Below are 13,135 nucleotides of genomic sequence, written 5' to 3'. Positions count from 1 at the left end.
CTTGTTTTCTCAGACTTTCTGTTCATTACCCCTGTAAAATTACCCCCCCATTTTAAGACTCCCTCCTTTTTAAGACCTTGTTTTCTCAGACTTTCTGTTCATTACCCCTGTAAAATTACCCCCCATGTTAATTAGACTCCCTCCTTTTTAAGACCTTGCTTTGTCAGACTTTCTGTTCATTACCCCTGTAAAATTACCCCCCATTTTAAGACTCCTTCCTTTTTAAGACCTTGTTTTCTCAGACTTTCTGTTCATTACCCCTGTAAAATTACCCCCCATTTTAAGACTCCTTCCTTTTTAAGACCTTGTTTTCTCAGACTTTCTGTTCATTACCCCTGTAAAATTACCCCCCATTTTAAGACTCCCTCCTTTTTAAGACCTTGTTTTCTCAGATTTGTTGAGGTCTTAGAAGGGGGTTCCACTGTTTCCTTCCTTTGAAATTAGTTTGGCTCACCGTCACAGATCTGAAGATTATATCCATCCAGTTTGACACGTACCAAAAATTAACATTCTTGACTAATTACATTTCTGTGCGGAGCACGACATTTTTGTTTTTGATGACTTTACATGTCACATAATTATTGCCACTGATGTCATCAAAGAATTGAAAAAATGACTTCTATTGTAAGACTCCACTATGGTTGAATTCCAGAAATATAGCCCTGTCAATTTGTATTGGTTGTGAAAGAGTGACTATATATCAATATCAATCAGGCTTATATCGCGCGTATTCCGTGGGTACAGTAGATCTAAGCGCAGGGATTTATTTTTATTTTTTATTTTTATTTTTATTTAATTTATATCGCGCATATATTCAAGGCTCAGGGATTTATTTATGCCGTGTGAGATGGAGTTTTTTTACACAATACATCACGCATTTACATCGGCCAGCAGATCGCAGCCATTTCGGCGCATATCCTACTTTTCACGGCCTATTTTTCCAAGTCACACGGGTATTTTGGTGGACATTTTTATTTATGCCTATACAATTTTGCCAGGAAAGACCCGTCAATCATGGGATCTTTAACGTGCACACCCCAATGCAGTGTACACGAAGGGACCTCGGTTTTTCGTCTCATCCGAAAGACTAGCACTTGAACCCACCACCTAGGTTAGGAAAGGGGGGAGAAAATTGCTAACGACCTGACCCAGGGTCGAACTCGCAACCTCTCGCTTCCGAGCGCAAGTGCGTTACCACTCGGCCACCCAGTCCTTGCTCTTGCTTGTATTGAGGCAATCTTTCCCTTGTGCTCCTTGTCCATGTGTGGAGACACACACTCTCGCTAGTGACGGCAGGCCAGTATAAAGTTACGTGGGAAAGTTTGCCTCAAGATAAGCAAGAGTATGCACTATTTCACAACCCATACAAACCCTCTCAACGTTGCCTATTTAGACCTGATTTTCTGAGATTTCAAAAGCAGGAGTTTCTACTGTAATTGCATACTTTTTTAATAAGGAATGTATATGTTTTGTACACTGTTTTCACCAGCATTTCACTACAGTGGAACCTCTATAATAAGACCCACTAATTTAAGACTCCCTCCCTTTTGAGACCTTGCTTTTTGTGATTTTCTGTTCATAACCTCTGTAAACCTACCCCCATTTTAAGACCCCCTTATTTTAAGACTCACTCCCTTTTGAGACCTTGCTTTTTGTGATTTTCTGTTCATAACCTCTGTGCATAAATCTACCCCCATTTTAAGACCCCCTAATTTAAGACTCCCTCCCTTTTGAAACCTTGCTTTTTGTGATTTTCTGTTCATAACCTCTGTAAACTTACCCCCATTTTAAGACCCCCTTATTTTAAAACTCACTCCCTTTTGAGACCTTGCTTTTTGTGATTTTCTGTTCATAACCTCTGTACGTAAATCTACCCCCATTTTAAGACCCCCTAATTTTAGACTCCCTCCCTTTTGAAACCTTGCTTTTTGTGATTTTTGTTCATAACCTCTGTAAACCTACCCTCATTTTAAGACCCCCTTATTTTAAGACTCACTCCCTTTTGAGACCTTGCTTTTTGCGATTTTCTTTTCATAACCTCTGTAAATCTACCCCCCATTTTAAAACTCTCTCTTTAACACTTTCTACCCCACCTATGTTGACCATGTTTTTGTGTAGCCGAGACCATACAGCTGTGCTGCAGCAGGTCACTCAGAATTGTCGTAACTTTGTAGTAACTGTGTATCAACATGCTGGAATGCAGGCGTTAGATCGACGTTACAGGAAGCGACTGAAGCTAACAGTCTGAGGGGATATATTCGTACCTGGTCAGATAGACCCATATGAGTGGGTACGGATATATCCGTACCTGGGAGACCATGAGTTAAGACCTGCTATTCTCAGATTTTTGGAAGTCTTAAAATGGGGTTTCCACTGTGTCCCTTTTGTTTCATCAGGCACAACCAACCAGCCACAGCCAGTCAGGGAAGAGCGAGCAGACTCCTATATCAGCGTCAACAGCCCTGAGGCCAGTCCCATGCTTCCAGTCCTAACACCTACAGCACCCGGCTGGGAACAGGAAGGAGCCAGTGACGGAGGGACTCTTTCGAGGAGTGGGGCGAGTGGGCTACCCCCTTCTTACAAAGATGTCGATGGGGGTGAACGGGCAGTTTCTGATATTCGTCCAGCTCCCCCGGCCTACAGTGATCTGTTTCCAATCCGCAAGACTTGATTGGTGGTTGCATTGTAACTATACAGACGGGTATGCACCCTAGTTGTTAGGATGACGGCCTTCCGCGCGGAAGGTTTAGGGTTCAAAACTCAGCCACGCTTGGTGGGTCAAGGGTGACGATTTTTCCCGTCTCACAGACCTGCTAGTGCCTTATTCTGCTCCATGTGTATACGCAAGTACGCAACCAATTACGCTCGAAAAAGATCAGAGTTTGGTGGGTTATAAGAAACACAAAAATACCCAGCATGCATGCACCCCCCGGAATTGGAGTATGACTGTGTAAATGGTTGGGGAAAAACTGCCACACACGTATAGACTCACTCGTGTCTAGTAGTGTACCTGGGAGTCGCAGGGTACCGCTCCTTACAAAGATGTCAGGGAGGGAGCAAGGGAAGGCACTGATCTTCCTCCTGTCATCCCCCTTCACCACGCTCTCCTCTCCCCACCTCCCCCCCTATAAGGGATCTGTTTTTCACAACAACAACAAACACACACACACACAAATCCAGCAGATTCACCCAACAAGAAAACTGATGCATTATGCAGCTAGCTTGTTTATTATTGTCACAGAGATAGGAACTAAGGAATAATAAAGCCAACACTGTTGAACATTGGAACCCCCTTTTTAAGACATGGGAAAATTAGGTCTTCAATCAATCAATCAATATGAGGCTTATATCGCGCGTATTCCGTGGGTACAGTTCTAAGCACAAAGATTTTTATTTTTTTTAATTTTTTTTTTTATGCAATTTATATTGCGCACATATTCAAGGCGGAGGGATTTATTTATGCCGTGTGAGATGGAATTTTTTTACACAATACATCACGCATTCACATCGGCCAGCAGATCGCAGCCATTTCGGCGCATATCCTACTTTTCACGGCCTATTATTCCAAGTTACACGGGTATTTTGGTGGACATTTTTATCTATGCCTGTACAATTTTGCCAGGAAAGACCCTTTTGTCAATCGTGGGATCTTTAACGTGCACACCCCAATGTAGTGTACACGAAGGGACCTCGGTTTTTCGTCTCATCCGAAAGACTAGCACTTGAACCCACCACCTAGGTTAGGAAAGGGGGCAGAAAATTGCTGACGCCCTGACCCAGGGTCGAACTCGCAACCTCTCGCTTCCGAGCGCAAGTGCGTTACCACTCGGCCATCCAGTCCTTGGAAAGTAGAGACTAATAAATTAGAGGTACATTTACAGAGGTTACAAACAAAAATCCGAAAAAAACAAGTACCTAGAAAGAGGGGAAGTGAGCCCACTGTATAATGTATAATCATAATCATGTTGTAACAGATCATCTGCATTTTTATATTGTCAGGGATAATATTATATACAGTTCTAATTTTTTATTTTTTTTTAATTTTTTTATTTTACAATGGAATGCACTCTGTTTACTTTAAATACAAGCTGTTTAATGTGTATCGATGACTTTACATCTTGCCTGACTGCTTTGCAAAAGTAATGCAGTATTTTAGAGACCTTTTTTTTTGTTTATATGTTTTCATCATGAAAGTGTTGTGGAACAAATAGAGATATAAAAAATATATTGTGTTAAGTTGTGAATGTTTTTTTTTAATTTTTTTTTTAGATGATGTGGTGTGTGTGTGTGTGTGTGTGTGTGTGTGTGTGTGTGTGTTCTAAAAAAAGAGGAAGGAAAACAGGGTTGACACGGAAATGACCACACACACACACACACACTCACACTCACACATACACACACACACAAACACACGCACACACCCCGTCAACCACACACACACTATTTTATGGCTGGGAGTGAGAGAGACTAAAAAACACACAGTGAAAGCCTTCCAAGAGAACAGTAGACATATGTAGGTGATTAAAATAATAAAAAAAACTTTATTTTGCTATGACGGTACTGTACATGTAAGCAACAAAATCTCTTTAAAAACTGATACAGAAAAGATCACAATATTAATATGGAGATTATTGTAACCAAACATAAGAACTGAGAGATTTTAAAAGAAATCTAGAGAAAATCTCTCATGATGAAAAATGCACGAACAATTTGACAACAAAAAGCAAGGGCTAATAAACTGCTAATTTTGAAGGTCTGAAAACGTAGAAAAAAAAACTGATCATGTTTTTTTTTTCATCAATGCAAATGAACAAGCTGTAATTTTCTATCGGATCCAGGAGGACGGGCCGTTGCCTTGAATTTCATTGTGTTACAGAAACAAGCATAAATAGCGAGAAATCATTTCTAACAGACGAACAGCATGTAGGGGGAGCATTCTAATCCTCGTCCCAGCTATTATCAAAAGTGAATCTATATACACAACTATACACACTACATCAACTCTAACAGCATACTTAGACCATCAGAGTCTATAAAAACAAATCTGATACACAGAACATGCAAATGAGCATGTATAGAATATACTTGTCTCCCAGAGCACAATACAATTTAAATTAAAAAATATCACAGGCGCAACAATAATAGATAGCATTAAACTAACTGAGAAAACGGTATGAGCCTCAAGTCAGTTAATAGGTCTATACAATCTCAAGCTTGAATTTTATACATCACACCATCACAGAACACAACTAAAGGAAACAACTAAAATACTACCACCCTTAATACCTGTCTCTTTCTTTCTTTATTTGGTGTTTAACGTCGTTTTCAACCATTCAAGGTTATATCGCAACGGGGAAAGGGGGCATATGGGATAGGGGAAAGGGGGGAGATGGGATAGAGCCACTTGTTAATTGTTTCTTGTTCACAAAAGCACTAATCAAACAATTGCTCCAGGGGCTTGCAACATAGTACAATATATGACCTTACTGGGAGAATGCAAGTTTCCAGTACAAAGGACTTAATATTTCTTACATACTGCTTGACTAAAATCTTTACAAACATTGACTATATTCTATACAAAAAACACTTAACAAGGGTAAAAGGAGAAACAGAACCGTTAGTCGCCTCTTACGAAATGCTGATACCTGTCTCCACGACGACCAACTCCACAAACAACTATAATAATAATAATGATATAATATTAAAAAAAAATTCACTCAATTGCAAATAGCAATCTAAAGTGTGCACAAAAAGTATTGAGACAATGTGTTTGGTTGGTCTCTTCTTTGGTAGTGCAATAGCGTTAATTATGGATTGTTGTTATCATCATTTACATAAAAACTTATCTGTTAATCCAAACAATGATATAATTACTGTGATGTTCTTAACTACACTTTAACATGGAATGTATGTATGTATGTATGTATGTAGGTATGTATGTAGGCATGTATGCATGTGTATTGGTGTGTCGGTGTGTCAGGTGTGCAAGAAAAAAGGGTATTTTTATATCATGGGTTTTATGAATTTTCTTCTTTTATTCTTTTATAGTTATTAATTAATGACCTATATGTGCTGATGACTAATTTAATTTCCTTTGTTGGATCAATAAAATGTTATGAGTTATGAGTTATGAGTTATGAGTTACCTCAATTAAAGTATTTATTCCCATGTCATTTCATGCAAACTTGCTATATTTAAGATACTAACTTGGTTATCCGGCACACTTTTCGGATTACTGAACAACATTTTTTTTTACAAAGGTCACGTGACTGCTGCTCAAATAAGGGTTCCTCAAAAATCGACCTGACAAAAACGCAAGAAACTAATGAAAAAAATCGAAAACAATTAGAATAGGCATAATTTGACAATTGTTGAATACAATGATACATTGAGAAAGTAAAAGCAATTATCTATCTAGAACAGGTTGATTTGTTTCGCTTGAGTACGTACTTTTCATGTAATGTCACATGATCGGTCACAAACGGGAGGATTTTGCATCAATTTGAGGGGTATCATGACAAAAAGCGCTGTATTTGCAAGCAAAGTTAAACCAGTGGTCATATTCTAATCAAACTTTGGCAATACTTGTATCAGTCAATTTTGTGGTAAGCAAGCCAATTCATGAGTTTTTTTTTATGTAAGTCAACACTGAATCTGTGACGGGTTTTAAAACTCTTTCCGGAACATATTGCATAACATCTGAACAAACACCGGTAACAATACGAAGATGTCCCCTTAGTACCTCTGGTATGTAGGCATAATATCATACAAGTTTAAAAACAAGCCACTGGTTCATAGCTCAAATAAAATGCTTTGATGGGTCAAAATCGACGCAAAAACCTCGCGTTTTGGACCGTTCATGAGAGCGACACCTACATTACAAGGAATTGCATTACATAAGAAATACGCAAGCCAGCTAAAGAAAATAACATGCGCTGGATAGATAATTGATGTTACCCTCTCCTCGTGTGTAAAAAAAAAAAAGCAAAGTTTTGCTCACTCTGATTTGTTGCCATTCATTTAATTGTTATACCTTACGTTTTTGTCAAGTCGAATTCTTGGGGTACCATCATTCGAACGGCTGTAAAAGAAATCTTTAATTCGAAAAGTGTGCCACACATCGGCCAAGTTGAGGGCCTTAAATGGCATAGCAAGTTTGAACGAAACGAAACGGGAATGAATGGCTTTTGTTGGGCTACGAAAATTGTCGCAATATTGTTATGTTTTTGGTGTGCTGAGTTAATAATATACATCCAGTAAGAAAAAGTTCAGGATGATGGATAAGAAGACAGAACCCGCACTGAGTTCAGACAGAAGCTGTTACTTAAACGAGAGGTGCGTGCCAAGATAGTACGTAAACTATTCTTAAAGTAAAACTGATTTTATTGGCAGAGTGCTCCCGCATGTAAGCCAATTATCAAGGCTGAGTAGTAATGGTATGAAAGAACTGTTTCCTGTGTCCACACGCAAGCTTCTATCTCTACTCTTTGTGGCGACAGCATTTCAAAAAACCCCATATTAATGCAGTTATGTTTGTTGGTTATTCTTGCATCTTTTTGGAAAATCAGTGTTGTGGAGGCTTGTTGTGGACCACTTACAGGTCTCTCCTCAAGCCATAACATGACTAAGTCCTGTTGAATTACTCATTATTGAAGATGAGAATCTGTGTAAATTCACATTTCGCAGTTTTTAGTTTGACCTTCAGATAAAACATTATTTTCGGTAGTCTTGATGAATATCCCTTTTCAATAACCTTATATTCATTATGTTTTGCTGACTTATTTTCTTGTTTACGCTTGCATGGAATCACATTATTTTCTTTAAATATCCGACTTTTAGTTAATTACAATGCATCTACGATCAACGATAGTTCACGTTCCGAAACATTCACTTCGGAATTCTCGACTACATATTCAAGGCACGTTCTCTACATTGTCCACATCAGTCCAAATCTTGAAGGCACCAGGAAAATGTAGAGTTCAAAGACACTCTCTTTGCATTTCAATAAAATTCGTTGAAACAAAACAAAGCTGTAAATTGTAAGTGACAAGAAAGGCGCATGCAATCAAATCTAATGTCGGACGTTGGTATTGTTAAAGAAATTAAAATAAACTGGTGTTTTTTTTCGAGTTACAAATTGGGGTGCTTGCTATGTCTCATTTTGTAGGTTATTTTTTGGCCGATTCGCTGGGGGTTACCCTCGTTTGAGAGGCTGTCACGCGACCCGGCCTGTGGTACGAATCTTCAATCCGAGAAGTGTGGTTATAAGCGAAACCATTGAAACTACCTTTTTTTAATCATTGAGAGCTAAATCAACAACAACAACAAGAAAAAGAAAAACAAAGTTGCTTGTATGATTAAAATAAAGAAAAAAAAGTCCAGTAGATGCTCGTTGTCGCCGTTTTCCCTTTAATTAATTTTTTTGCTCATGTGTTCTTCACGCTTTTTTTCGTGAGCACAATACTCGGTAACTTGATTTCTGCGTCGGTCGTGTTCTCCGCACACAAGTTTTACATCGTTGAACTCTTTGTAGGCTTTTTCACGAATAACCGTGCAGAGGCTGGCCAGTTTGTAAGCATCCAACAGTCCAAGGTATTTGGCTTCCACATCGGAGGAATCTGGAAAACCGTATTCAGATCAGAGAAGTGTTGATACTTCGATCTAAACATAAACTATAACAAGTCGCGTTATGCAATTTCAAAACATTAAGTCGATCACACAAGATTGAATTAAACAACAACATATATAAATCGAATATTATTACTTTTTGGCCTTATCATTTACAAATACATATTCTGCTCATATCCCGTTAAGAACTTTTTTTAAACCAGCATACTGTGCTCCAGAAGCACCCTCACCTCAGGTCAAGATGAGTTCGGCTCATTCTCTGGAGCGAGGATTATCAGAATGCTCCAGAAGATCAATCTCATTATACATATGGCAGAAAGGTGTGACAGTAGTATATTTACATCATATGATTTAGTGCAGGCATACAATAATTATGTTCAGATGAGCGACAATCACTTCACAAAATTTCAAATTTGAAGGTTAAATGGTTTGACTTTCATGCTCTTTTGAAAATATATGACAAAGTTAAAAGTCGAGGATTAACGCAACAACACGAGATTTGACATTGACTGAGTTGTAGCATCACTTCGCCGATTTCAGTCCTCCAGATGTTTACGTTTGGGGTTATCTAAAGATCCTTGGATTACAAAAACAAACCTCAGACAATCTGTGATTTAACACAGCAGTTACAGTCAGACTGTAGGGTTCAAGTCATGTGAGTGTGGCTACTGCTTATTGTAATTAAAACGTAGTAATCTTGAGTCGAACACCGAATTTAACATATATTTTTAAAAGAACGTAAAGGTAGGTGGACCCAAAAATGTGAACCTTTGTAACCTCATGTCGCTCATCTGAAGTTAATAGTACACCAAATGAAAAGTAATTCGCAGGATCCTGGGGTATAAAGCAGTTTAGTGGATGAGAGTTTTGCTTCAGTGCCAACTGCCTGTTGAACTGTCTACTTATATATCTTCTTTTTTTCCAAGTATAGGATCATACTGTGGCCTTACTCAGATCGTTGGATTTTAGCTGTGACCGGTAGAGTTTCGCCAGGCGATGGATCCTGGTCCATTCAGCTCCAGCGTCGACATGTTGCTGGGCTCTGGTCGCAAACGACGGAATTACTCTACTCTGACCTCTGGCAGACCATTGAATGGCCCCTGAGGTTGGGAAGGAGATCGCGAACAAGGTCCCTCCCATCAGGCGTTTGTTCATGATGATCAGGGACGTGCCTCCCACCAGGCCTAACAGGCCTAACAAGTAGGACCCCACTTCTGCGCAACGAGACCTGAAAGATCATTAACTAGTTCGATATCGGAGGACGGTGATGCATTGTTATTCACAGGCATTCCGTAGAAGAAAATAATGCACTAAGACGAGTTTTGTGAGCCTGCACCCAACACACACACCCCCCCCCCCCCCCCCCATTTCACACTCACACATTAAACTAATAAACAAACGACAAAAGGGTTGTCAATGGTGCAATGACTCTGAGTACTTGCCCCAGCTCCCTCAACCCCCTACCCCCCACCACAAAAATCACCTACGCCCCCCCCCCCCCCCCCTTCCCGTCGGCAATAATTAAAATTATCATGTCAATTTTGCTTTTCTCAACTGAATTAAAAGATTGCCCAGTAAGGATTAAAAGCCAGTCTGGAGAAGCTTAGGCCTAAAAAAATAATAGGTGTGGTTACGGTAACCCGACCTACCCTATTTTTAGGGGCCGATCCTATAACTTTTTATTACATTTGTCAAAACAAAAAAAAAACAAAAAAACCGAGTGCAAAAAAATGCAATGAAAGCGAAAGCGCCCGTGTCGCACACTTATTTCCCTGTCAAGTAGGTTTAATTTGTACACATTAGAAAAAAAAGTTTAAACAAAAAAAGTGATTGCCTACCTACCTACCCTATTTTTTTTGGCTATGTTACCGTAACCACACCTATTTTTTTGTTTTGCCTTACCATTTGTCAAAGTATGACGATTCCTTGTAGTTCATCAAGTATGCTCGGAGCGCCCGAAACTCGATCTCGACAAATCGTTCTTCATATTTCTCCGAACAATCTGTATCCGCTCTTCCACTTTTGTTACTCTGCCATCAAACAGATGAACTAGATGTATTGTCACATACACACTCACACACACACACACACACACACAAACGCGCGCGAGCGCACGCACGCACGCACGCACGCACACACACACGCACACACACACACGCAACACACAAACGCCGCTCGCAAAATGTGAATGAATGAAACTAAAGCACATAAGGACTCGGTAGCACTGCTAAAACTGTGCGGGCTATTTAATCTGAGAGCTGTCAGCGGCAATGATTGTTTTCCCCACCACCGTGACCCAGCCGGCCTCGCTGCACCCCGCCCCACCCCCACTGACTCGAGCGGCTCTGCCACTGACATGAGACACTGACACTCCTGTACCATAGCCGATGCGGGAGGGGAGAAAACATAGAAATCATAGACCAAATAAACTCATCGAAAAACATGTTCCATATGCACTTTAGCTGAGTTTATTTTAGCATTTTCAGAACTTACCTCGGCAACTTCGTCCATGTTTACAATCGACACCGGATATGACATCCCCCTGATTTCTGAAAGGCCAAGAAGAGCGGGGTAGTAGTTGCGCTGAGAAAGATAGCACGCTTTTCTGTACCTCTCTTCGTTCCTAAATGGGGGTGGCCGCTACCTCGTAATAGAGAGAAAGAGCGGAGAGAGAGCTAGTTGGCGGTCCAGGCTATTTGGTCTATGATAGAAATGAACCGCGTTGGAACAAGCTTTCAGAGTCTGAGCGAGTCAGTCAGTCACGTAGGCGGCCATGATGTTTTATTGTATCATGGCAACCCCTCTTGTAATTCACAAAGCATTTCTATTTTTAATTACACTGGTTTTAGAATGATATATATTTGGAAGATAAATTAACAGATGCAAACAAAATTTAAAATAAAAGTAAAAAAAACCCCAAAAAACCACGTGACTACATTTCTGGTTATCACACACGATTGTGGTAAATCTTGTCAATGTAGCCGCTACTTACCGGCCGGGTAGATTATGGTCATCAAGCATCGTCGCTTGGCGTCGTATTTACAGTTAATCTATGCTTGTTAGAACAGTAATGAAATGTCCCCATGAAATGTGACTGAAATTTGCGTCGTTACAGAATGACGTAAACCGGCATGGCCGCGCTTGTTTGAAAACGAAAGTAAGTGTGTTGAGGTTTTTGAACAAGTTTACTGACTCGGTTTGCAAGTCTTATTTTTTCAAGTTCGGTTAGTGTGTGGCTGCACTGATTTTGCGCAGACATTATTATGATGAACTGAGAAACTTTGATTGTCGAACTTTTACTATGATGGACTGAGAAACTTCGATTGTCAAACAGGCTGTAAAAAGTTGTCAATGGAAAAATTGTGTACCTGTGTTTGACTCAATTTCATATGAGGCATTCAATATCAGGCCTAAAAAAAAAATAGGTGTGGTTACGGTAACCCGACCTACCCTATTTTTAGGGGCCGACCCTATAACTTTTTATTACATTTGTCAAAAAAATTTAAAAAAACACAAGAAAACGAGTGCAGAAAACGCAATGAAAGTGAAAGCGCCCGAGTCGCACACTTATTTCCCTGTCAAGTAGGTTTAATTTGTACACATTAGAAAAAAAAGTTTTAAAAAAAAAAAGTGATTGCCTATACTTCCTACCCTATGTTACCGTAACCACCTTTTTTTTTTTGCCTCAGTGCTTCCCGGCCATGTATAAGTACGTGTTGTGAATGAAAAGAAAGCCGAAAATATGGATAAAAAAAACTACACAAAAAAATATATATTCGAATGACAAAAACGGGATTCGATCCCTCAACCCTAAGGTTTCCAGCCAAACGCTCTACCAATGTAGCTATCGAGGCCGCTGCAAATTCTCATAAAAATAAACTACATATTGTCACGCACGCGCACACACACGATTACAAAAATAATTTGTTTCCACATCAGCTTGAAAGCTGCTAAAGTGGTCGTGTTTGTAACATTGTTGGCATTAAAAGTTTTAAGTAAGAACTTTACTTTCAAAAAATCAGTGCAGGGCCGAAGGAAAATACGTGCGTCATAACGTTTTAGCTGAGCAAAGGGAAGGTCAAGGCCGGTAGTTGAATGCCGCAAGCGGATGTAAACAAACTCTCAGCGCCAAATTCAAAACAAAGAAATGGAGCCTGCTTCCCACAAAATTAAACTTACAGAGAAAGCATAATTTGGAGATCACTTACTAAGTTTAAAAGAAATATAAACAAACAAAAGTTCTCAGTGCATCTCGTCTGTCGCTTGTCTTGTGATGATCTTTTATAATGAGCTTCGGCGGTGTGTCAAGTTTATCATGTCTCAAAGTAAAGTAACAAGAATAATGGAATCATCAAAAAATAACAATAAAATGTACAGTTAAATTGTCGTTGAGAAACTGGTTACATTTTGTGCCCAGTTTCTCTGTAACATGCAAAGACACTGCATGAGTGGCCGTGTTGACTCGCTCGTCGTTATAAAACTGTACCAGTGTACACCGTAAGCTTAC

General features: G+C 39.6%; 2 protein-coding genes across 2 annotated transcripts in view; one reads left to right on the top strand and one right to left on the bottom strand.

The window, feature by feature from the left end:
- LOC138964759 (uncharacterized) overlaps positions 1–4,244 on the top strand; it is a 21,157-nt gene extending 16,913 nt beyond the window's left edge. The window contains exon 7 of the mRNA XM_070336802.1: positions 2,397–4,244. Within this exon, the coding sequence (XP_070192903.1) occupies positions 2,397–2,671 (275 nt within the window). The 3' untranslated portion in view covers positions 2,672–4,244. The remainder of the gene's footprint in view (positions 1–2,396) is intronic.
- A 1,045-nt stretch (positions 4,245–5,289) lies between these two features.
- On the bottom strand, positions 5,290–12,409 carry LOC138964760 (uncharacterized). Its single transcript, XM_070336803.1, has 4 exons — positions 11,122–12,409; positions 10,531–10,658; positions 9,579–9,856; positions 5,290–8,618 (listed from the first exon to the last, which is right to left on the bottom strand). Exons 1-4 carry the CDS (start codon positions 11,164–11,166, stop codon positions 8,410–8,412), a joined length of 660 nt encoding a protein of 219 aa, XP_070192904.1. The 5' UTR covers positions 11,167–12,409; the 3' UTR covers positions 5,290–8,409.
- Positions 12,410–13,135: the final 726 nt, after the last annotated feature.

Source organism: Littorina saxatilis, linkage group LG4 (genome assembly GCF_037325665.1).
Source record: "Littorina saxatilis isolate snail1 linkage group LG4, US_GU_Lsax_2.0, whole genome shotgun sequence".
NCBI classification, from domain to species: domain Eukaryota; kingdom Metazoa; phylum Mollusca; class Gastropoda; order Littorinimorpha; family Littorinidae; genus Littorina; species Littorina saxatilis.
This window is presented reverse-complemented; position numbering and strand designations above follow the sequence as displayed.